This window comes from Spermophilus citellus, assembly GCF_964194105.1.
Source record: "Spermophilus citellus genome assembly, chromosome: 4".
NCBI lineage: Eukaryota > Metazoa > Chordata > Mammalia > Rodentia > Sciuridae > Spermophilus > Spermophilus citellus.
The window spans coordinates 117,583,182-117,610,247 of record NC_138185.1 but is presented as its reverse complement, the minus strand read 5'-3'; the positions used below and the strand labels follow the sequence as shown (position 1 = coordinate 117,610,247).

At 39.3% G+C, this 27,066-nt stretch overlaps 1 protein-coding gene and 1 long non-coding RNA gene across 2 annotated transcripts in view; both read left to right on the top strand.

The window, feature by feature from the left end:
* LOC308648687 lies at window positions 1-25,326 on the top strand. Its single transcript, XR_014021902.1, has 3 exons — window positions 1-135; window positions 2,639-2,808; window positions 24,300-25,326. It is a non-coding gene; the product is annotated as an uncharacterized lncRNA (long non-coding RNA).
* A 1,018-nt stretch (window positions 25,327-26,344) lies between these two features.
* The window catches only part of RAB8B (RAB8B, member RAS oncogene family), a 74,297-nt gene continuing 73,575 nt past the window's right edge, over window positions 26,345-27,066 (top strand). The window contains exon 1 of the mRNA XM_081289884.1: window positions 26,345-26,572. Within this exon, the coding sequence (XP_081146010.1) occupies window positions 26,449-26,572 (124 nt within the window). The 5' untranslated portion in view covers window positions 26,345-26,448. The remainder of the gene's footprint in view (window positions 26,573-27,066) is intronic.

The window sequence follows — 27,066 nt, the reverse complement described above, 5'->3', positions numbered from 1 at the left end:
TGGGCCAGGCTCAGGCTGTAGTGTGCCGGACCGGAGGGCCTCGGCGAGCTTAGGCCGGGAGAGGGAAGCTGGACCCGGCGGCCGCTCTCACAACCGGCCCGCCCTCGTTTCGCCCTGCTCTAGGCACGCGAAGAGGTGCGAGTATTCTCTGTTCTTTTTTGTGTTAAGAAATACAATGTTATTAACAATTAATATGTAGCAGAAAGATTATTAAACAGGTTCCTATCTTTGCATCTGCCTTCCAAGGTGCAGGTTTCGAAGTTCTCAACAGGATGCTGCTGTGCCTTGGGTTTGCTTTGATCTAAAACTGTTATTAAGCAGCACTCATTCTCTACTGTGCGCCCTCTACCTAGAGGCCCCTTCCTGCCATACATTTTTAGAGTGCATACTTTTTAGAGTGGACAACTCCAGCCTGAAAAAGCGGCGAATACCGCATAGAGCCAGATGTGAAGTGTGTTTGACAGAAGGAATGCTTGAAGGGTGGCGTGAGCATGTGTGCCTGAACACTAAGAAACTAGGGAGAAGCTTGACTGGAAAATTGTCCCAACAAGACGTTCCTAATTACTTTTTCTCTCTCTTTGCAAAAAGAATACAGATATAATATTCAATTTGGGGAAATGCAGAAAAACAAAAGAAGATTACCATCCAGATATAAACATTGTTAAGTTTTGACCCATATCCTTCAAAATATTTTTTACTGACTTGCATAGGTTTATTTTTGGTTTTGAATTTTTATGATTGGGATTATCTTGTGCATTATCTTTGGTAGATTTAAATTTCTCCTCATTAAATAGATAATGAATATCACTCCCTAATACTATGTGTTTTCCTGCCTTATGATTGTTAATGGGCACATAGAAATTATCCTATGGGTGGATATATGGATATATATTATTATATGTATTATGTGACATTGATATATATGGTATATATATCTATCACTATATAATGTATGTGTATCTCATTCCATTCATACACTGAATTGGATGTTAGGTTTGAGTCTTTAAACTATGGTATTTAAAATATTAATAAATTTTAATACTGCCATACAGATAAGTATATAGAATAATACAATTATATAGGCAGAATAATGGCCCCCAAAGATGTCAATGTCCCAATCCCCAAGATCTCTAGTAACTGGGCAAGTGTAATTAAGGTTGCTAATTAGTTGACTTTTAAAAGGTTATGCTGGATTATATGTTTAGACCCAAAATAATCATAAGGGTCCTTGAAAGTGGAAGAGAAAGGAGAGAGAAGAATATGGCCAAGGAAGAAGCATCTGAGAGATGCTATGTTGCTGGCTTTGAAGATGGAGGAAGGGGCTATGAGCCAAGGAATGTGGGTGGGCACCCTTTACAGAATAGAAAAAGCAAGGAAATAAACTGTCCCCTAGAGCCTCCAGATGGAACACAGCCCTGCCAACTCCTCAATTTTAGCTGTGAGAAACTGATTAAACTTGGAAATACAGAACTATAAGATAATACATTTGTATTCTTTTTTTTAGAGAGAGAATTTTTTAATATTTATTTTTTAGTTTTCGGTGAACACAACATCTTTATTTTTTTTATTTTTATGTGGTGCTGAGGATCGAACCCAGCGCCCTGCACATGCCAGGTGAATGTACTATCGCTTGAGCCACATCCCCAGCCCCAAATTTGTATTCTTTTAAAAGAAATTTTTGGTAATTTCTTACAGCAACAATAGAAAACTGATACAGAAATGAACACCTATGTATCCCTCCTCAACTCTGTAAAATCTTAACATTCATTATTCCCTGATACCAATTTTTCACTATTAAACAACACTGAGGTGCACATTTTTAGTTAAGTTTTTGTGTACATCTTTGATTATTTTTTTAGGATATATTTCTAGAGGAGGAATTGCTGAGTCAAAAGTTGTGCACATTTTAAAGTTTATAAAATGAACCGTCAAATTATTCTCCAAAAGAGTTAAACAATTTTTATTCCAGAAGAAAATGTATGAGAATAACCTCTTTTTTGCACCCTTGACAATATTGGGTATTATGTCTGTTTTTCAGTTCTTTAAACAATTCCCAGTAGGGTATCAAAAACCCTTCACCTATGAGACACTCAGAGGCAACATAAGAAAGAAAAAACTCTCCAGGTCAAGAAGACCTTGACTCTACTTCTGACACTGTCTCCCCCTCCAAAGCTCAATTTCTCCTGACCTGTCCCTATGCCTGTGCATTGATGGCAGATTAAAGGACTTGTAGGCAGATGAAGGCCCCAGAGTCTCTGTATTGACAGCCTGCTCTTGGGCTCTTTCAGAAAGAACACCCCCACTGGCTGCCCAAAGAACCATGAGGTACAAATTGAAGTTATGATTTCTGCTCTGAGAACTCTCCAGCTGCCTATCTGGTCTGAGAAAGTGCCACTACCTGTCCCCTGAACTGAAATTCTTCAGTTACATCCTTGTTTTCCCAGAAAGAGGGTCAGAGGCTTAGTTTAGTTGTGTTTTCAAAAAAATTGGAGTGGGAGGTAGGAGCCCTAAAGATAACTTTTCACACCCTTCCCTTTCTGTTTTTTTTTTTCTTTCCTGAGAAGTTCCCAAGACATGTCATCTGCAAACTTTAACAAGGTTGCGTTTTCTCTTTCTTCTATTGTTCACCTGTCATCAGGTTTCAAAGCATTTCTGGCTTATTCTCAACCATTTCTGATATCAGCAGCAACTTCTGAAAGGCCATCTCTCTTCTGCCAACCATTCTCCAACAATTGCCTTTGTGCCCAAAGAACCAACTGTAGGGGTTGCAGCCCATCTGTCATTCATAAGGATGCCTCACACACTCGGGTAAGCTCCCATTGATAAGGACTTAAGACTCTCAGACCCAAACTCTGGTGTCATTTTCTTTATTTTCCATACCAACTGAGCTGGCAGATCATGTCCCTCATTATTGAGGACTGTGCTAGGTTTGCTGCATGTGTCTACCACCAGATCTTGTCCTTCATACTTCATGCTACTCGTGCCCAGGAGACTGACTGATGACTGCATCCACTAGATTCCCTTCCTCTCTGATTTCTAGTTGAGTTGGGAATCAGTAGAGTGAAATTGCCAGAGAAGAGCAATGTTGGGTTATTTACTCCTCAGGATCTATCTTTGATGGGCCATTTTATCCCAAGTGACTAATTGCAACAGTTGCATGGTGTCCCTGTCTCCATGTTTTCCCCCTGTTCTTCCCCTTTGTGCTTAGGGTTGGTGCTTTATAATCCTTTGTCTGTTTCTGTTAACCCTGTCCCAACCTTGTAAATACTCCCTTAAGGAAACTCTTTTTAGTCATACCTTTGAGTGGACCATCTGTAATCTGTCAGGACCCTAATGTGGGATTTCCCCAGTAGGGAAATGCTTCCCTCTTAGCTTGTATGGCTTTGCTGACAGGGCCCATCTACTCCTTAGTCATCAATCAACTGGGTCACCATGGAATGTCCATTGTTCCTGTCCATGGAACCCTTCAGGTTTGACAGACTCAGGTTCCTCTTGTTCTATGCTTGAAATGTATATGAGAATATTAAAGATATGACTTATAGGCCTAGCCATGCATATCCTTGTCATTTTGATAGTCAGCAGCATTGGTATCATCTGGGAACATGTTGGAAATACATATTCTCAGGCACCATCCCTGATCAACTGATTCAGAATCTGTATTTTAACAAGATCCAGTTATCCAGTTATACGTGAGCACATCCCAGTGAGAAGCACTGGCCTAGATTCACCGCATTCTTTTATTTTGTCTGGTGCTGGGATTGAACCCTGGGTTTTGCACATGCTAATCACATGCTCTACCACTGAGCTGTATCCCCACCATCCCACTACATTGCCATTCTCTGTGGAGTCTTCCTACCTTCCCAATGGAACTTTCAGGAAGCCAGATCAAACTACTACTATTCCAGGGTAAGAAAATCAAGGATATATCTCTAGATTGAAGCAGGGAAGTTCCCTCTTCCCCTACTTCTCCAAGAAATCTTTTTTTTTTTTTAAAGAGAGAGAGTGAGAGAGAGGGGGACAGAGAGAGAGAGAGAATTTTAATATTTATTTATTTTTTCTTAGTTCTCAGCGGACACAACATCTTCGTTTGTATGTGGTGCTGAGGATCGAACCCGGGCCGCACACACGCTAGGCGAGTGCACTACCACTTTAGCCACATCCCCAGCCCTCCAAGAAATCTTTATTCCAACAAATCTATTCTCCTTTATCATATCCAGGAGCTCAATGATCCTCAAACTAGGTTGCACATTATATAATTATAATTACCAAAAAATCAACCTTGACCAAGGAAATTAACAGTATTTGGGGAAAGGATCCGGTGGCAGCATTTATTTATTTATTAGTATATTTTGGTACCAGCTGGCAGTATTTTTAAAAACTATCCAGGTAATTTTCATGAGCAGCCAAGGTTGAAAACCAGTGATGCAAGTTCTTTACAGTTTTCAAAGGCAAACGCCAGAAAGAACTGAAAGCTACTACTCCTGAAAGGGAGTAAGCACTCTCTCCTTCCACTGGAGGTCTCAGCCAGAAGTCCCTCACCAGATCTTGCACCTTAATTCTGGATCCTATACACACTTGGTAGCCAGGTGAGATCTCCAAGCACTTGTCCTGCCTGCTGTGGTAATCAGGTCTCTGGCTTTCTCCTCAGCTTTCCTGCAGACTCTCTCTTTATCCTCCTGTCTCCAGGGAAGAAAGTGAGCTACTAAAGGCAGGTTACTCTCTCAAACTTCATTGTAATTCCCCTGCTAATAGTAAAGATGTTTTATGAAAATACGGAGGTCAGCAGAAATTTGTGCAAATGTAATCACTTCCTTTTCTGAAATCTTTATTGCCTACATTAATCACTTCTTAATAACCACTGCAGTCTTTGGAGGGTTTTCTTTCTAATTCTCTTGCACTGATATTTTACTTTCCCTGAATCTGTGTCTTATCTTCCTGAAAAGTCCACAGCTTCTTGAAGACCAGAATTTGGTCTCATATCCTAATAGTGAAATCGTGCTAATCACTGCAGGAAAATACTGCACTCAACATAACTGACTTGATGGCCATTCTTTGAGGACTAACCATTCCATCTGGTTTATCTAGACTCCGTCTCTTCTAACTTGACTAGATCTTTCTTGAAACACACCTTTGATCATTTCTTTGTCTCACTTGGTGTGATGGGGAAACCAAAAAACCACTGAATTCTGACTGAGATTCAGTTAACTTGTTTCCAAAGTTGGGAAAATAATTCAGTCATTTGGGGGTGGGATTAATAAGACACTGTGATGAGCTGTGTGCTTCTTCCCTTGTAAAGTGCATACAGGCAAAATAAATGAAATGCTTTCTATTTTTCCATTAGATAAAAGATGATTAAAAAAACAAATAGTTGGGCTGGGGATATAGCTCAGTTGGTAGAGTGCTTGCCTTGCATGCACAAGGCCCTGGGTTCAATCCCCAGCACCACACACACACACATACACACACACACAAAAAAAAAAACCCTCAAAATAAAATCATTAACAAACAAATGGTTAAGGGGCTCAAAATATTAAGAAGGATGGTGCTCTATTTAGTCACATATAAAAACTTATTCAACTATTTATGGAATGTCTGCTATACACAAAACAGCAAGCAATATAAACTCTTTTTCCTAGGAGATTTAATTTAATTCTAATAGTTACTTAACTATATGAGTTGTTTCCTCATATATAAATGAAAATATTTATACTGATTTCATAAGGTTATATGAAGATAAAAGAAATAGTGCATAGTAACTGTAAGTGCTCAATAAATGCAGCTGCAATTCCGTGTGTGTGTGTGTGTGTGTGTGTGTGTGTGTGTGTGTGTGTTTTGTTTTTGTTTTTGTTTTTGTTTTTTTGGTACTAGGGATTGGACCCAGGGCACTCAATCACTGAGCCACATCCCCAGCCCTATTTTATATTTTCTTTAGAGACAGGGTCTCACTGAGTTGCTTAGCACCTCACTTTTGCTGAGGCTGGCTTTGAACTGGATCTTCCTGCCTCAGCCTCCCCAGCCCCTGGGAATACAGGCATGCACTGCCACATCCAGCTCCTTGTGCTTCTTGACAATAAAGAAATCAGTTGTCTTTGGGAATTTTAAGCTGTTGGTGGTTTCCCTTGTGGGGACTCATAAAATCAATGTCTTTACAACAGTTCTACCTTGAGGACTATTGTAAATATGTTCAATTGGCAGAAATTACTTGCTGGCAGGCTGGGGGTATAACTCAGTGATAAAGCTCTTGCCTAGCATGTGTAAGGTCCTAGATTTGATTCCCAGCACCACAAAAATAAATAATAATAATACTTTAAAAAGAAAGAAAGAAAATACTTGCTGGAATCTATAACCTTTGAATCAAAAGCTGAGAGATTGTCCTATCCACACTCAGTAGTAGCATAAACAACCACTTGTTGTTCAGGACAAGTGCTGGCCAGCAGACAACCTCATCTTCCTGTTTCAAGTGAGAGGGGAACCATCTCTTGGAGGGACACCTAGTCTGTGACACAGGCACTCCACAAGTAATGAGCTGCTTACTTGCTTAATACATAGACCATAGTTGTTATGCGTTTCCTAAAAAAAAAAAAAAAACCTGTAATAGATAGATCCTAGAAAACAGTTGAGAATGAGTCTAATTTTCCCTCATTTACCCCTAAACATTCCACTCATTTGAAACTACTTTACTAAATCAAACTACTGAAGTTCCAAATTTCTCTTGAATGAAAGTTAAATAACATTGGCTCTAAATGTATTTTTTTATAGAGACATTTGGTCCACAAATCTAGTAGAAGTCCTGTCTTTTGAACAGGGCCAACGTACAGCCTTTGAGTAGCACAGACACTCAAGAAATGGGGCATGGTAAATGAGCTGGGAGACAGACTAGGGTTTCAGGTGCTATAGTGTTTGCTAGTTTCTGTAAATATCCCCACAACAGCCAAATTCAAAGTAGGAAGATGAAGTTACTTTAAGAGAGTTGGTAAGAGGTGGGCATAATCTCTGATCAGAATGCTCAGGTATTATTTTAGGAATATTCAGTTATCACTAGGTCTATTTATAAAATATCCACATCAACACTTTGGGGATTCCTTTTCTCTATCCTCTGATCACAAAGTAGGGAACACTGTATATACTATGAGGTATAGCTCAGAAGTAGAGCACTTACCTCTCATGTGTGAGGCTCTAGGTTTTATCCCCTGCACTACAAAAGGAAAGAACAAAAAAAATTTTGTTTTTTTGCTGTTCCCTGCAATGAAAAATACGAAAAGAATGGACTACTGGCCAGGCATGATGCACACCTGTAATCCCAACGAGGCTGAGGCAGGAGGCTCAGGCAAGTTTAAGGCTAGTCTCAGCAACTTAGCCCCTGTCTCAATTAGCCCCTCATCCACAAACTGGCAGATCAATTTTGAAGAAACAGGAGTTGGCCTACTTGTCTTACCTGCCTGAGCACAACACATTGCACAGAGTAAGAGCTCTGTGAGACATTGCCTTCTGACTTGTTAATCATATGGCAAATGTCAGGTTATGTAGGAACAACCCACTCCAATTTTAGACAGCTTCAGTTGTTCCTTATTGTATCAAAATCTGTTTGCTTAACTTAAATTCTCCAAGCCAGGGCGGGAAACACAGAAATACATGTCATTCATTTTCCCAAAAACAAGCCCAGGGCCAATTGAAGATAGTGTTTTATCTTTTCTTAGACTTGGTTTCTCCAGGATGAGTATCACTGACTCCTGTAAACAGTATTTGCGATTTTTTATTCTCTGATATGCTTCCATTTTCTTATATCACTATTAAAATAGTTTCAATGGCTAAATATATTGCCAGCTTAAAATAATGGAACCATTACTTTGCCTATTCTGATAATCATATTTGTATCAGTATAGCCCAATATCACTATAAGATTTTTTGCCAATTCAATAGCATTACACTATTGATTTACATAAACTTACAGCTGATTAAAATCCTGTCTTTAACTGCTATTACACCCCAGACCCTTATGCTTTAATTGCATTTTAAGAAATCTAAAATTGCTTTGAATGTACTAAATATAATTGAAATATACACTTTAAGTTGGTGAAGTGTATGGTATATAAATTATATGTCAGTTAACCTGTTTAGAAATCTAAACACAGGAAAGAAAAGCAGATGTATTCTGTTAAATACCTATGATCTTTCCAGATGCTTTATCTTATATGACCTTTTAAATAATCCTTTTGGATTCTAGAGAAATTAATATACTGTCCAAATGAAGAAACAAGTACTTAAACTCAGGTCTGCACAAGTACCCATGCTCCCAACACTCCTTTTTTTTTTTTCCTGGTGATGCTGGGGATTGAACCCAAGGCCTTATGTATGTGAAGCAATCACTCTACCAACCGAGCTATATCCCCAGCCTCACTCTCCATTTTTGTCAGTCTACTGAGTGCCAAGCATTGATTTTGGTTCCTAGATGAGGTCATTGGGAGGAGCTCTAATTAGGCAGGCAGAGCCAGCCACAGGACCACATGGACCCTCAGAGTAGTAACTGGTGACATAGTAGGTTAGAGAGCATCAGAGTTTGAAAAGATCTAGTAAATGGAAAAAAAAACCCACAGGTCTCCAATAAGTAATCAAATATGATTACTGGAAGTGATAAAAGTGGAGGTGGTAGAGTGGGGAGGAGATGCTGGGAAGAACAGTGTGAGTGATTCAGTATAGCAGTGTGAGTCAGGCAAGACAAAGGGCAGGTAGCAAGGTCTCACCTTGGTTTATGTTTCCAGCACATTACCTGGGGAGAACAGGTGTAAGCAAATTAAGGATGCAGGGTCCTGGGCAGGTTCAGGAAAGGAAGCAGGCACTAAAGCCTGGGAATCAAGGACTCAAGTCCTACAATAAGGAATCAGACCTGAGACTCAATTACAGGATGAGGGCAGAAGTCCAGGCCAAAACTCACACATATAGTTGGAGCATGACATGTTAGAGGGTAACCTAACTATGTGTCCTGAACTACCAAAACAGAGCTCCTCAAAGCCTTCAGCTAGACCCAAGACTTGCCTGTGAATCTGGGGAAGGGTCACACTTACAGATGAGTGTCAAATGCTCCAGCAATAGAACTGATCTATTGTTGGAGGAATTGGTGAAACCACTGATTATTTGTTGTGGCTACAGTATACATAACCAATGACATACCCCATGGAAACATTCCAAGTGAGACAAAATTCTGGGTGTGCCATCAATAATGCTTCCTAATATACAAGAAAGCATATCAGTGACCAAGAGAACATTGTTTCAGGGCTAACCGTGAATCTCTTTGTATCTACTCCAATCATCAGCAAAAATTATCTGTGCCTATTTGACCACACTGGCCAGGGTGGTCATCAACAGGCAGACACTTTCCATACAACCGGGATCTCTGGCTTGGCCCCCCTCTCTGCCAGAGCACTGATTTAGCAAAGTCTCCTTGGGTTTCAAGTAACAGAGACATCTCACACTTGCATGAGCTAAAATGGACAGTGACCTGGACATAGGCCAGGGCAGGAAGGGCAGCTGGGCCCCATGGGGATGGGAACAAAACCTTGAAAGGGCACTGGGAGTGGAGACAGGTCTACTTCTGCCACCTCTCTCTTTCTCTTGGGGCAACCTAGTTTCTTATCTCTGTAACACTGCTTCAGTCTCTTTGCTCCACAGCCTGGATTTTCCTGCCTCCCAGAGTACATAGTGAAAATGGCCATACCAGCTCCCTGTTATATGCTGTCCTAGTTCCAGGGCCAATTGTGACTGACCATAGGCCTATGTCCCAATTCTAGATGCCCTAGTAAGAGAATCTGGTTGTCTTAGTTTGAGTCTGGAGTATTTACTCCAATCATCTGTGGCCAGGCCAGCAGAAGTGCTTGAGGTGATAGTGACTCCTGTGGAGGGGATTGGGAAAGGAGGCATAGACTGGATGAAAACTTCACCAGGTGCTTATTCCCTCCTAACTGTTGTCACTGCTTCATGTGGCACAGCACCTGATGGCTCCAAATCCTCTCCTTTAGGCAGCTTTGCTGTTGCTCTGCCTTCTCATTGAAACACAAAATATTCAGTTTATTGACTGGGAACATTTTCTCCATAAACTTCAGCAAACTGGTGATAAATATCTACAACAAAAACTTTTTTTTTAATGTAGATTAATCAAATCTGAGTCCATGCATCAAAGGAGAAAACAAACCAAAGACATACCAAGTACATTGACACTGAGTCAATTTACAAAGATCTACATGTGCCTCACAATATTATTCTACAACCAACAAAATCACTGTGCCTAATGAACAAGTAATTCATTTGCAAAGTGCCTTTTTAAAACAGTGCTAACATTATATCTGAATGAGAACTGTTTTATTCATATTTTTTCAAGTGCCAAAGAATAAAATCTAAAGTTAGGGGTGAGAGGGAGAAAATCTGGAGGTCCTGACCTAAGTGGATTCCTGCTTCAGTTTTATAAAATGGCATTAAGGGAACTGTGAGGCAGGTTGCCAAATCTGAAGGCTATACTTCTAGGCTCTGAGAGCAACTAAGATTTCTTCCCATACAATCTCTAATTGATGATGAGGATGACAATGGCCAGGATATCACCTGAGCACTTATTTTGTGCCATGCACTGCTCTAAGCCCTTCACATGGATTATCTCAGAGGGAGACAGTATTAATATCTTTATTTTATAGATGAAGAAACTAAGGCATAGAGATAGTTAGGTACAAGTCCCAAGATCTCACAAGTGAGAATTTGCAGAAGTAAGATACAAATCTAAGTTGGGCTGCAACTAAAGACGAGGGCTCAAATCCAGGGCCTCATGCAAACTAGACAGGTGCTCTATCACGGAACCACACTCCAGCCTAGCCCTAGCTGAAGACGTGTGTGTGTGTGTGTGTGTGTGTGTGTGTGTGTGTGTGTGTGTTGCTGGGGACTGAATCTAGGGCCTTGTTCATTCAAAGCAAGCACTCTACCAACTGAGCTATATCCCCAGCCCTAGCTGAAGACTTTTGATCTTAACCACTACAATATTGTTTTTAGGTCTTCCAACAAATTTTTTAATTAAAAAATGTAACTCCCTAGTGGACTTTAGGCCTTCGTATCATTTTTTTAATATTTATTTTTTAGTTGTAGTTGGACACAATACCTTTATTTTATTTATTTATTTTTATGTGGTGCTGAGGATCAAACCCAGAGCCTCACACGTGCTAGGCGAATGCTCTACCGCTGAGCCACAACCCCACCCCCCTTTGTATCATTTTTATCACTCATTAGGTCTTTTTATTTTCAATGTATTTGAACAAGCTTTCTCTGTGTGTTTCCTGTAAGGAAAATACTGATGTCATGGACTAAGTTAAAATGATTAAGACCCTCTTGGGGTTTTCAGGGAATTTAAGATTATTTAATATTAAAGAAAAGACTGTATGAGCATACTTATAACACAAGACTGAATATGATCTACCATCCCAGAAACACTAGAGATATTAAGGGAAAAGAGCAGTCCTTTCTACTAGGTATATAAAAGTTATGATCTGCAATTAAGTATTATTAAATGAATTGTATGTGAGATAAGAATCCATGTTAGTCTGTCCCATGTTAGTCCAGCTCCAGGAATAAACGGATATACCTTGTTCTTTGTACTTTGGTGTGGAATCCAACCCATCACCTGTTACTAATTGGACCAAGTGGATCTTGGTGCTGCCTGCCAGCCAGATATCTGACATATGCACTGATTTCATGCTTGTTGCTCCCCTCCATTACCAAGCCCTGCTTTATTTTCAGGCAACTTGAACGCAACTATATGCTTTCCTGTACCTCTGAAGTCTGTAGCAATCTGCCACTGGGACTTGGATTCTTAAATGTGACAGCAGAAATCAGGATGCACTCCAGACTTAAATGACTTGGGTAAAATAGCTCTAATGCTCCTTTTCATTGATAGACGACTTTACATGACAAAGCCCATTGCAATCATTACTAATTAAACCTGCCACTCGCCTTCTGAAGTAGGGCTGAATTAGTTTGCTCGTTTAACAGCTGACAAAACCGAAAGGCTTAGGGATTTGCTGAAAAGAAGTGTTTAAGGCAGGAAGCCTGGCCTCATTCCATTTCTAGTTTATTCTTTGCCTGAAATAGGCCTTCAAAGTGCCCAGCTCTTAACCCCAAGCAGCTTACGGAAATCAACCGGGAAGAGGAGCTTGGCAAAGCAATAGCAGGAGTGTAGACCACAGCATTAGTGTGGGGCTTGAATTATTTGAAAACAGTCCTGTCATATTTTTCTGGTTCCCAGTGGATATTAAACACTGTCTCCCCCACACACATACGCCTACAGAGTTTCTCCTCTTGAATCAGAGAATAGGAGCAGAATGTTGGGATATAATTTGAATGTTGCTTTAGAGCAATACTACATTTGACCTGGTAGCAGTGTGGCCCATCCACTACCCACAGTTCAATCTCATTGTCAGATTCTTTTTTTTTTAATTTTAATTTTTAAAAAAATATTTTTAGTTGTTGATAGATATTACTTATTTATTTATATTTATATGTGGTGTTGAGAATCAAACCCAGTGCCTCATACATGCTAGGCGAGTGCTCTACCACTGAGCTACAACGCCAGCCCTTATTAGCAGATTCTTTACAGTTGGCATAAATATCCAGATGTTCAGCCCTCATTGGCAGATTCTTTACAATTGGCATATATATATCCAGATGTTTCACATTTGCAGATTCAACGAACCATGGATCAAAAATATTTGAATAAAAATTGCATCTGTACAGACTTTTTCTTGTCGATATGCCTTAAACAATATGATCCAACAACTATTTACATAGCATTTCCATTTCATTATGTATCATAGTGATTTCAAGATGATTAAAAGTATACAGGAAAATATAGGTTAAATGCAAATACTATACCTTCTTATAAAAGAGACTAGGGCACCCACATTTTTTGATATGGGGGTTCTGGAATAAATCTTCCATGGATACTGAGGGATAATCATATATTAAAATTTTCAAACTCAAACGTATTCTAAGAGCAGACCCAGTTCCACATGGGTAGGGCCTGGTGCAAGAGAGAAATGAGAGCCCACATAGTATATGTTTAAAAATTATAGCTGAAACTAATGAACTAATTCCCTACCTTGACAGAGATACATTTATAATGACCCAGAAAATCCTCAGAGCACATTAGAAGGTTTTGGTTCAGGGAGGGTGGTCCTAACCAATCCAGATGCCCTTCTTTCTCACCTAGTGGCATCATGACATGAAGTAGATCCCAACCAAACTCTGATCATATCTCCACCCACTTTTGGTCACTACTTGGGCCAATGATGCCACACCAATTGTACAGTTTGCCCTCAGAAGGAAAGATCAGTGGAAGAAGACCGCATCAGTCTGGGAAGCAGTGACTTTGGCAGGGAATTCAGGGTCTGGGTACCCTGAGTATGGTTTAAAAGAAAGTCATGCTTCTGGGCAAGTAAACTATTGGCTTGTGGACTCCTTGCCTAGTGAAAAGGAGTGACCAGAGTAGGCCCCAGGGGTGGGATCTCAGAGCAAATCATAACCAGCCAAATAATAAACCAAAAGTGTGAGTTAATTTTAGAGTTTGCATAAATCTGATACCATCAATAATTTCTACTTTAACTATAAAAAGAAAGGCATAAATGGTTTAAAATGTGTGGTTTTTTTTTTTTTTTTTGCCCTTGGGTTTGAACCCAGGGGTACTATACCACTGAGCTACACCCCCAGACCTTTTTATTTTTTATTTTGAGAGAGTCTGGCTACATTTTCCAGGCTGTTCTTGAACTTGTGATCCATCTGCCCCTGTCTCCCTGGTTACTGGGATTATAGGTGCATGCCACCATGCCTGGCTGTTTTATTTGCTATCTCCAACAAATAACTTACGTATTCTGGAAGTATGCATGATCTCTAGTAGGTGTAAAGGCCCACATCCAAAAGAATAATCTCTATAATTAAATATTTCATTAGAGAGGTTGCATTCCCCTAAGAACCAGATATCAAAACTATAGATGGTGATCCTGGGGAGTGGAGTGCCATTCTACTGACACCCAAGAAGGAAAAAGAAGGAAATATGTCACACTGGGCTACTGGCATGTGCTATATTGCTCTTTGGGGCAGAGGTGTGTCCTTTTGTGGAGGGTGATACTGGGAATTGAACTCAGGGGAGCTTGACCACTGAGCCACATCCTTAGCCCCATTTTGTATTTTATCTAGAGATAGAGTCTCACTGAGTTGCTTAGCACCTTTTTTTTTTTTTTTGCTGAGGCTGGCTTTGAACTTGCAATCATCCTGCCTCAGACTCCTGAGCTGCTGGAATTACAGGCATGTGCCACTGTGCCAGGTTAGAGGAATGTCCTTGAGTCAGCCAAAGGTGAGAGGATCTGCAAGACAAAATATATCCCCTGTTGCCCTCAGAATCAGGGTTGTGATGCCAGTCCTGTCTTAAGATACAAAGAAGTTAAAATTATGAACTTCTTTATGGTTAACCCATGCCTCAATTTTGTTTAAATTAGTTTACATTTAAATTTAAGAAAATATGTCCATATATATAAGAGGATTTGTGTCATCAAATTCTCAATGCAAAAGATATAAACAAGGAAATGTGTAAGATGTATATTTTGATGATGATTGTTATCGTTGCTATTGTGTATTAAATGTTAACACTCGATTTTGGACTTTGGCTCAAGCAAGGGCTTTCATCCAGCCTTCTCTGTCAACATTGTTTCTAATATATAAAGGACACATTTCCTTAATGATCTTTTGAGGTTGGCTATATAAATTAATTTCCTTAAAATCCTTTTTGATTTTAAAATGAAGGTAAAAATTAGATAAAATAGTTGGTTCACACCTTCAGGCAATGGTATTTCTTGGATGTGGAAAGACAGGTTCTCCTTCCGCCCCAATAAGCTTCCTTCACAAATATCTACTATCTGTTCAGATTGAACTACTCTGAAGAGCCAGGAACAATTTGTGTGCCCAGACTGACCCCATTTCTGGTTACTGCCTCACAATTTGGCCTGTTTACTACTGTCAGCACAAGTATCCAACTTTCTGAAAGCATCCTCAAAGTCTCCCCAGTACAGTTCAGGTTTCATGTCATTGTGATTCATCCTCCTCACCCATCCAGTCTTAAGGTGAATTGTGTGTCCAGAGCAAGTGACTCAGCACTGGTCAGCAAGACTATTCTCATTTGTTCCTGACCTGCAATCTAATGAGAAGTGTGACTCTTGGGTGATGCTGATGGCTGCTAGGAAAACCTGATGTCTCATAACCTTCCATTAATTCAGTCAGGGAATTGGGGTGTTCTGATACTGGTAAACTACTTGCCTGCAGACTACCAGTTTTGAAGGAAATATGAACTAATTTTGAAACAACTATAAACCAACATATCAGCACATTAAAGCATATCATAATTCCATCTAGTATTGTATCACTTATGTGTGTGCTTTGCTTCCCCCATAAGATCATAGACTTCTTAAGGATGGCCTGTATCAGTTTTATCTTTACTCCCTTGATAGTACCTAGAAAGTTGCTTTATATATTGCAGGTGTTTAAAAAGTTTTTTAATTAAATGAATCAAAATATAGAACACAAATGATAATTTACCAACATGACAGTCCTTCTCTGATGACTCAAAAGATCCTCCAGGATCACACATTTCTTCAGGGCCATTATGTGTGTTTATTTTGGGTATGTTTAAGTATAGGCCAAATGGTTGAAAGGGGAATTCTGCAGTGACTGGAAGATAGGATTTGATATCTACTAACTCATTCAAATCCCAACTCTATTGTGCATATATTTAAGTGTTAAACAAGAAATGATCCCATTTGATATCTAAAATAAATACCATATCATAATCCAGTTGTTTGTGAAACCAGAAGATTACAAATCAAGAATGTCAAATGGCCAATGTTTATTAGCCTTAACCAGAGTTCATGGTCCTTGACCACAAGAGGTCAAGGAATATATCTTTGAGATTTTTTGAAAAGGTAGTATACTATTAGTACTGCTAATGTATCATTACCATTATTTAATTTTACTAAAACCCAATAATTAATTATAATTTACCAATTAATGCAAACACATTTATCACTATGTAGCTAATATATCCTAAGCTCTGTGTTAGTCATTAGGGATACAATGTGAATATAATTCATGCCCTAAAGAAATTTAAATAATTCATCTCTAAAAACATTTAACTGTGAACATCATTTTATGGCACTTTAAATGTCAGTGTAGGAAATTAGTCTGGGTATGACATGACCCTCTAACATATCCTGTAACTCACTCAAAATATAGAACAATACAAAAGAAAAAAAGGTGAATGTTAGCTTAAATACTTGACATTTGTCTTTTTCTCAAAAGCACAGCATAGAGAATGTTCATTGAAGAGTCAAGTTTTTTGTACTGTCAGAATTCTGGGTGGATATGTTTCTGCACAAAGGTGCTTTTCATTTCACTTCATTGCTCCCAAGACCTAGGGTAAAGCCCTGCACCAGATGAAGAGGAAACAGCCACTGTGGTGCCCTTTGTTCACCTTTGTGTGGGTGTGATGGTAACAGAGGTGGCAGCAGGAGGCCTTGCTATGAGATTCAGGAGAATGTGTAAGTTGGGGACAAGTGTTCGGAGTCCAGTTTGTCAGGAACTCTGGTAATACTGCCTCACAGCTTCCTGTAAATGTGCTGATTCTCATCTTGACAGTAGGACTTTACAATTTAGTATCTTTGTATCTAAAAAATACAAAATAGATTAAATCAGCTTCCCAACATATATTCTACAGAACACAGGTCCCAAAAGATCAAAAAGGAGTGTGAAGAAAGATGTTGTCACACCCTGTTGTAGACAGGCACTATGTACCTCAGCATTAAAAAAGTTCTGAGAAGCTATTCTGTCCAAGCACTATGGCAGCAGCATTTCTTGAAAGGCTTTGACTATGAAACCTTTTCTTCTACTATCACCTACCAACATCTCCTGATTCATTTGGTGTTTTGAGGTATATTCTTTGAGAAACACTCTTTGTGGTCATTGGTGTTAACAGCATCTTGAAAGAGAAGACCCTTAGAAATCAGAGGTCCACTGAGGTTAAGTGTCCTGTTAGGGATCTTACAGTTAGTCACTTCTCAGGTCTGGTAACTGTCATTAGTCAACTTCTTACATTCTGTGTTCTAAAAACTCTTAAGGAGGGAAATTTACAGTGACGAGGGTTAGAAAAAAGCGTCAGTAAGAAAAATCTATGGATAATCCCTAAACTACAGTTTCCACTTTTGGTTAAGCACAGTTTGTTGAAGCTACTACTGAGTAAGCAAGACTGGTTTGAGGTTATATATGTGCATACATGCATACACACACACACACACACACACACACACATATATACATATACTAAAATCTCCTAGTGAAAGATCGGTAAATTACTTTTTTTGTTACTGAGCTCAAGGAGATCCTTTGATTTTTTTTTTTTAATGAAAGCTTGAAGTATGAGTCATAGATTCTTTGGTGCAGAACTAGGAAGAGAGAACTGATACTTGCTATATTGACCTTAAGGCCCAGTGTCCTGGACAGTGTTTTCTTTTATACCAGCTTAAAAAAATCTTACACATCATTTTGCATGGTCTTTGCCTTGAGTTAAAAGGACACAAGTAATTTTAGACTTCAACTTCTTTTCATGTCGTTTGCTTATAAAAAAAATTCTTTGACTTGGTGGCTAAGTAAACAACAGTATTCTCCTACCAGTGAATTGGCTATCCTGCAGTCCCAACTATAGGGTAGCCTAGTCCCAGAGTAATTAAAGAATCAGGCAATTTGCATTCTTTTTCTGCAAAACCGTTCTTGAGTAGCAGATGGCAAACACAAATGTTTTGCTCTAGAGACATATGGAAACCTCTCTTTTTCATAAAAGCCTCAATGAATATTAAGCCCGAATGATGCCATTCATTGCAGAAGTAAGATGTTGTGATAATTCCCCAAACAGACCTAATTAGGCCATATAGCTACTCGAGTTTCAGAAAGTAATAGGTGGAAAATTACTATGTGATTGGGATTTCATTAGCAGTTTTTCTTAATCTGAAATTCATCCTACCCCAAAGGAATCACCTTGCTTTCTTTAGCATTCTATTATGTTGTCAGCATCATTTTATAATCAAAGAGTTATGCTTGATTTCATATGAACTCTTCAGTTTTGTCTGAGTAGGAAGCATAAGGAGTTTCACAGAGATAGGGTGTTTTATCAGGTTCTGGAGCAATTCAACATGTTCTCTGATTAATTCTGTTTGAAAGTCCCTGTAGCTGTTTAATTAGGAAAAAAAGTCAATACTTAAGGTTTTTCAGGAAATGATTATCCATATTATATGGGAAGCTAAATGAATTTGGCTCAAAATACAAAGGAAATTTTCTCTTCAAACCAATAGTGTGGCCATCCAATAATCTTTGGTAGCCCAATAAGTCATTGCCATCTCAGCAAGGACTGAAACTTTGCACTCCTTAGAAAGAGAGAAGCACTGATCACTGAGTCATAAGGGTGAACTTAATGTTGTTTAGAACAAGGAACTAGGTATCTTGAGCTCCTTTCCCAGCATTGCACCCTGCATGGGACCTGAAAGGCCTCTGTGGCTGCTAATAAATCTTGATTTACTACCCCCTTGTTTGGGTGGCCATAGATGCAAGAACCTAAAGGATTTTTATTGATGGAAAGAGGTTATCTGAGATGTATCCTGTTTGCAAAGGCACGATAAAGTTGCATCTTATAGATTATAGGCAATAAACAATAAACTCAACACACACCATACTCGTTCTCTGTTCATTTGATTTTGGAAAAAGTTGAGCATATCTAGTAGTTTCAGGGATTTCATTTAACTTAAAAAATTCTGATATATTTAATTTATAAATTTTGGACTGATATAATGAGAGTTTTGGAAAACTATAAGAAATGCTTTGTTGATGTGTGTATTTCTATGTAAAACACATGGCTTCTCCTGTGTATATTTTTAAAAATTAAAGAAATGCACATTAAAAAAAGAAAGAGATTATCTGATCTAGGCCCCTCAGATGAGGAAACTGAGGCACAGAAAGGTCATTGTGTTTGTTTAAGATTACAGAGCAAGGTCACACAATGCTTTGTTCTATAATTTTTCTATTACAAAGTCCCAGGACAGACTTGTCAGAGCCTAATAGAGAAATCAGAGGTGGCCAAATTGTTTGACTTGACCTTTAACCTTAGCTGGTTGCTGAGGTAGAATAGAAAAAGGACCCCATGTCCAAGTGCCTATGCCAATTCTGGCTTTGGTCCAACCATCTCTCATCAAGGAGACCATATTTCCTTCTTAGTTAAAATGTCAATCCATTTGATTAAAAGAGTGACAAGTCACAATTGTTCTGGATTCAGGTATGTGATTTCTCCAGAAATTCCAACTAACCAACAACTTAGTAGTACTTGATACAAATATCACTGTGCATTTCACTAAAACACAGGTGATAGTGTTCAATCTTGTCTCCTTCTTGTTTTCTCTATTTCTAACAGAATCATGCACTCAGGGTGAAACTGACCTCACACTCAGTTCCAGTGGTTTAATACAGTTGACCGAGACTACTCTCTTGGGCCCTTGATTAGTTTAGGGAAAGGCACTCAAAGAACTCAGTTTCAGGGCATTTATTTGAACTCTTGGGGAAGAAGGTCCTCTGTGTTCTTCTTTGCTTGAATCTGGAAGCACAAAGCCCAGGAATTTCAGGAAGATATTTTGCAACCCCATGGGGCTTGCCTATTGAAACTATGAAAACCATTAAGAAACTGCAATAGAGAAACCAGGTACCAGGCATATCATCTGAACTACAGGATTAAGTGTCACCTGTTATTGGCCTATATCTGATTCTTTCAATATGAGAATAAGCATTTTATTATTTATTTAAGTCATAAAGTAGTCTTTTGTTTAATACTATAAGCATCCCAATATCTGTGATGATGCTGATTATGAGTTTCCATACATCTGAACTTCACTACTGGATCAAAGTCCATTTTAAAGTTGGCCCCCAAAGACTATATCAGGCTGGAAATACAGCTAAGTGGTAGAGCACCTACCAGAATGTGTGAAGTCTTGGGTTCAATCCCCATGTACCAAGAAGAAGAAGAAGGAAGAGGAGGAGGAAATGACTTCTTTAATAATTCAAGTTTACAAGAAGCTCTGCCTAAAATGCATGGTACTTACTTACATTACTTACATATGCCTCATTTGACACAAAATTTGGTAAAATAGCAATGTTTGGGTTAATAAAAGGAATGAAATTTCCTACATTTTATGTCAGAAACTTTATTACCAGAGAAAGAAACAATGAGGCTTTAGAATTTTAGAAAAACCTTTAGAATAAGCTTTTCTTTTATTTTTATTCTAATTTGTTATATATGACAGCATAAAACATTACAATTCACATTACACATATAGAACACATTTTTAATATCTCTGGTTGTAAATAAAGTGTATTCACACCATTCGTGTCATCATACATGTACTTAGGGAAACAATGTCCATCTCATTCCACCATCTTTTTACAACTCTTGCCCCCTCCCTTCCCCTCCCTCCCCTTTGCTGTAGCTAGAGTTCATCTAATCTTCACATGCGTCCCCTCCCAACCCCACTGTGAATCAGCCTCCTTATATTAGAGAAAACATTCGAATTTGTTTTTTGGGGATTGGCTAACTTCACTTAGCATTATATTCTCCAACTCCATCCATTTACCTGCAAATGTCATGATTTTATTCTCTTTTATTGCTGAGTAATATTCCATTGTGTATAAATACCACATTTTCTTTATCCATTCATCTACTGATAGGCATCTAGGTTGGTTCCACAATTTAGCTATTGTGAATTGTGCCGCAATAAACATTGATGTGGCTGTGTCCCTGTAGTATGCTGTTTTTAAGTCCTTTGGGTATAGACCAAGGAGTGGGATAGCTGGGTCAAATGGTGGTTCCTAGAATGGATTTTTTCTAAGCCAACCTTCAGTAGAGTAGAATATTGAAGCCTATGCTCTAGGTATGATAAGCTGTACCTCTTCTGTGGGCTGGACCCTATAAAACATGTATGTAGTCAGCAGAATAATTGCAATTTGGGTGATTTCTTTTTTATTTGAGGCAATTAAGATCCACTCCTAACCCCCAAGAAAAATGTTTTGCCTTCATCTGGCCATTGGTCTTGTCTCTTGCCCATATTCTAGGGGCCTAAGACAAAGATGGCCTCCCTTTCAATCATGTTCCTTAACTCAGGACTGAGGGATGAATAATGTCCTCCCATCTCATCTACACCATGCTGACTTTGTTATAAGAAGCAGGGTCTGTAAAGACTTGTCAAGCAGATAATATACTATCATGCAGCATTTTAAAAATAGTATCTCATTTTTTATTTAACTTTTGCATCCATGACCATATGCAAAAATATGTAAAAATCAGTTTCGAATGAGCATGTGATCAGAGTGGAAGTCTGGCCTACCAGAATGGATGTCCAAATAATCAAAATGAAGATTCAACCAATCAGGATGGGTGCCTCAGCAATATGAATTAAAAGTTAATCCGTCAGGGGGCTGGGGTTGTAACTCAATGGTAGAGCACTTGCCTAGCAAGTGTGAGGCCCTGGGTTTGATCCTTAGCTCCACATAAAAATAAATAAATAAAGGTAACGTGTCCATCTGTAAGTAAAGAAAATTTTTAAAAAGTCAACAAATCAGAATGGACACTTGATCTATTGTAGTAAATGCAGTGTGTATCGTCCAAATATCTGCCTCTCATTTATCATTGAACTTTTCACTTACCTGCTCTCTTCTCTTCTCAATTAGCTGGGAGCAAATATAGGGCAGGGACCACATGGTAGATCTCTTTGTATCCTCCAGGGGGCCTTGCTGAGCTGATTTCATAATGTAAGCTTAATGAATATTTGTTTGACATTATTCATCCAATGATTGTTCAGAAAATCAGTGGGTGGAAGAGTACAGTTTGTCCTTCTCTGATGAAGATAATTATAGAATTATGCCATAAGAATATCACTAAAAAATAGCATGTTTTTAGATGACACACAGGTGATAAAAGAAATTGGTATTTTTAAGGGCTTATCATTTAATGTGATCTTGACAAACTAGAAACACAATATATAATCACACTTATTTATTAAACACAACAATGAATAGTGTGCTTACAGAATTAATAACATATAAATACAAGGTGGAGTATAAACAGAAAGGTCTTGGCAAGGCCCAAAGTAAATAGATCTTATGGCAAATAATAAACCAGAATGTCCTAAATGTTTTAAAATCAGCTAGATTGCTAGCATTATGGTTAGATATTTATTCATTCATTCAACAACTCAACTGAGTACCTACTATATATAAAGCATCCAGCTAGGCATGCTGGAGATGCAGTAAGAATTTAGCAACTTCTCTTTCCTCAAAGGGCTCAAGTTTTAAGAGAAAAGACAAAGAAGTATACAAACTATTCAATAATAAAAGATACAAAGAAGTAAACAAACTATTCAATAATAAAAGATAACTATTTGATAGTTGAGTCATCAGTCAGTGAAGATAAGTACCAGGAAGGACATTTTTGCAGCATTCGAGAGAGACAGCTGTGCTCAACAGATGGCAGAGGTCCAGCACTCAAGAGTGGGTGGGCAGAAGTGTCAACACTGATGGTGCAAAGTGATGGCCATAGATTGCTTTGCTTTTATTTTTTCAGGACCAGGTAAGCACCCGTGCTCTACTACAACACTATTAAATGGAGGTAAAGTCCCAATGATGACTGATCCCTGTTTTTCCCACCCTTGACAAGTGTGTGTGTGTGTGTGTGTGTGTGTGTGTGTGTGAGAAATCTCACCAACATTTAATTTCACTTAAGCAATAAAGGAGACATTTCTAGCACTCAAGTGTAATAAAGAAATTTAATTTAGACCAGTTTAAAAATTCTTTTTTTTTTTTAATTTTTTATTGATTATTTAAAGCATTACATAGCTCATGATATATCATCTTTCATACATTAGACTCAAATTGTGTTTTGAACTCCCATTTTCAAAAAAATTCTTAAAATAATTTATAAAACTTGCATAGAGAACACATAGACCCTTAAGAATATGTTTGTAGATTCTCAGGTGTCTTTACTCCCAAGATGAATAACTACTGTAGGCGGTAAATATCACCTTTGGAACCATACAACTTTGCAGTCTTGCTTGCTATCAGGAGGAAAGTCAGCATGAGGATGAAGTAGGTATAGAGGAGGGCAGGAACAAGAGAATACAGAACAATGAACTAAAGTTCTGATCAAAACCAGTGTAAAGCTCACATAAGACTTCATACCAGACAGACCTCCTTACAGCCCCATCATCCCTTCTCATTAGAAAGATCACAAGAAAGAATTCAGTTTGATCCAGCCAAAGCGAGATGCTAACCTCTGTGGCTAGAAGAGTGAAGTACCATGTTTTACAGTTACCTGTGGGTTAAGAGTAGTTTCCTAAAATCAAGAATGCTGGTCTAACAAAATCCACACTTGGATACCAGATTTATGTAGTTAAGCTGTCATGCAGAATGGTAACTCTACATTTGCTTTAATAAGTATTTTCTTAGTCAAATTAAATGTCTGGTCTGCCTAATACTCTATAGTGATATAGCATTTATAGGTTGGGTTTGGGAAACTGGCAAAAAGTATCAATGTGTTTTCCTCAGAGCATTGTAACATGGAGTTTTAGACAAGAGTCTGCTAATACCACTTGGAGAACAACAGCAATTAGGAACCTGTTACCTGTGAAACCCTTAGCTCTACAAATGTCTAAACCTTTGAGCAAGATGCCTTGAGCCTATAGTACTCAGTCACTACCACCAAGAATCTGGTCTCAAATATGTTATTGCACAAAATATGAAATGAATACTGCATAAAAGAAAAATATGATATTTCTTGAAATAGCATCAATAGATCAAAATGATGGAATGGTTTAGCAGTGGTACACAAACTTACCAACTAGAAAGTCCCAATATTATATACATTTGGGACTAGAGAAAAGCTGAGGAAGTGAAAATAAGATAGAATTATTTTTTAATTCCCATAAATATACAAAATTCCCCTAAGGAAATTTGGGGACTTTAAAATTCCCACTCTAGCTTCTCTAACTGAAGTTCTTTACATATCAATGTGTTCTTATTCCTACAGAAAGAAAATAACAATAGTTGAATGCAGATGATGGGACTGAAAAAGTTATTTTAATAAATATACACTTTTAAAAAGAAGATTCCATTAATCTTTGAAGATTTTTTTCTCTTTCTTTTTTCAGGAAGGAGAATGAAGGAATAGAAAGAACTAAGCTGTCCACACTTGCTCTGACCTTGGCTGAAGCCTACTTGGAAGGTTTGCCTAAGGACTAGTTGGGGCAAAGAAGCTCAGTTTGTGCCAAAGAGCATAATCCTTCCTCATTAGGGAGCTCAATCCTTCCTCATTACTATGACTTTGACCTCATTAGAGTTTTGTTCTCATCAAGTGGGCTCCAGAAATTAGATATCCAGTTAATAGCAGCAGCAGCAGCAGCAGCAGCAGCATCTGATGCCCTCTGGGAACAGTATGATCAATAAGTGTAAGTGGTTGATTTTCATCTTCTATCCACATAGAAGATAAAGGCCAATATTAGTCCAATATTAAATTTTCTGTCACAATAGGATTAACATCAGTGGCATTGTACATGAAATCACAAGGTACTCAAGATGTGTCTTAGCAGAGCCTGTTGATTTGTTCAATTAATTATCCAATTATTTTTTCTTACTGCACCGATGGTTGAGTCCACTGGTTCCTTTAGTAACTTCTAATTTTCCAGGTGTTTCCTTATATCTAAGGTAAATGTCTGGGTCAGTGGTTCTCTCATATTTTGGTTTCAGGACCCCTTTATTTTCTTAAAAAGTTTCTAGGACTCCAAAGAGTTTTTAATCATTTTTTTAACATATGGGTTTTAGCTGTTGGTATTTGACATATTAAGACATTAAAACTGAAAAGGGATAAGAGGAGGTTCTTCATGGAAATGGGGCTCCTGGTCTCCTAAGCTACTCCTCTACATCACAGGAACCAGTAAAGTCTCCTTTCATAGGAGCTTGATCTGATTGGGTTTCTACCACTAGCAAATAAAAGAGTACTGAACAATACACCTACAAAATAATTAGTCTAAGACAATAAATAATAAAGGATTAAACTGAGTATAACAATGCTATTTTCTCCATTCATTGTCACTCTTTGAAAGCCTACTGAAGGATGCTGAATATAAACATCGCTAACACTTCTACAGTGCCTAATGGTTTTCAAAGTGCTTTCACATTAGGTATGTAATTCTCACTACAACCCTATGTAATAGCTTGTTCTATATCCATTTTATAGATGAGAAAACGGAGGTTTACAGAAGAACCTCCGGTGACTTGTCAGAGTGGTTAAAGCGACTGAACCAAGACTAAAATCCAAAATTTAAAAAATTTGTTGTAATTATTCATACATGAAAATAGAATGCATTTTGACATATTATACATATATGGAGTATAACTTCCCATTCTTCTGGGTGTACATGATATAGAATTACATTGGTCCTGTAAGTATCATATATGCACCTAGGAGATAGTACTGTCTGTAAAATCCAAATCTTATTCTTTAAATTCCCATAGCCAAAGTTCCCGCCTCCGATGATGCTTGTTATTTTATAGGGCACAAAACTGTAGCACAGCCTTCCCAGATTTCTAAAATTTAAATCCATCCTCCCGCAGAAAGATGGGGGCAGTCTGCGTAGCAGATCCTCTAAAACAGTCATCACTTTTGGCCATGGTTTCCGCGGCATGAATGAGTTCAAGTTAGCATGGTTATCATTGTTTTCCAGCTGTGACTGAGGGACTGCGGGAGGGTGCTTAAGCAGTGGTGCTGGTCAGGAATTGAAGAAGACGGATAATACTTTGCAAGCTGCGCCACAATCACTCTAAGAAAGCATCCTGGCTGCGGGGTCCCAGCGGAAGAAATGCGGGAGCTGCGGGACTCGGATTCCTAAATCCTGGATTTGGAAGGCAAACAAAGAAACCACCAAGTTAAGTTCCGACGGCGCGATAAGCAGAGTTCAAAATGAATCCTCCCTTCCCTGCTAGGGTGGAAATGCCTAGTCCACAGATCACACCACCCAGAACAGATCATCTGCTGTGGCGGTCTGGACTGTCCGCGCCGGGCACGCCCGAGGTTTCCCAAAGGCACTACCAGTCCCATGAAGCCCCGGGACGCGGCGGTGATGACGAAGACTCCACGGATTGGCCTCGGGGCGGGGCGCGCAGTCCTCCTGGGGGTGGCTGGGGCGGGGTGCAGGGCGGAGCGAGCGGCGGCTCGGCGGGCACGCCCCCTAGCCGCGGCCCCCTCCCGGCCTCTCTCCACCGCCTTCTCTCGCTCTCGGGTCAGAGGGCCGGAGCGAGAAGATGGCGAAGACGTACGATTATCTGTTCAAGCTGCTGCTGATCGGCGACTCGGGCGTGGGCAAGACCTGCCTTCTGTTCCGCTTCTCCGAGGACGCCTTCAACACTACGTTCATCTCCACCATCGGTGAGGGAGGGGCCGCGGCCCGGGACTCGGAGTGAGAAATGGGGGGCGGGTACTTGGGGGCCTGGGAGAGGGCGAGCGAGGGCTTGGAAGCCTAGGAGAGGAGACCTCCGGAACCGTAGGGAGGCGAGGGCTGTGAGTGAGGGCGAAGGCTTGAGGGAGAGGGGCGGGCGGGGACGTGAGGCGGGGGTGTGGAGGGGGCAAAGGAAGGGGAAACCGGAGAAACAAGGGCTGTTGGGGAAACGAGAGGGTTCAGGGGCTGAGGTTGACAAGGAGGGATCCCAGAGGGACAAAGTGGGGGAACACAGGAAATCTCAGGGAGAGAGAAAAGGGGATAGTATATATGAAAATGGATTAAAAGACAGCAAAGAGGAAGGAAACGTGAAGGGGGAAGAATGAGAGGGACGTGAAGTAAAGGAACAGAGGACACTAGGGACAAGAGAAGTGAGACCAGGCAGTTAATTGGAAGGGAACTGAGGGAAATGAATGATCGGGAG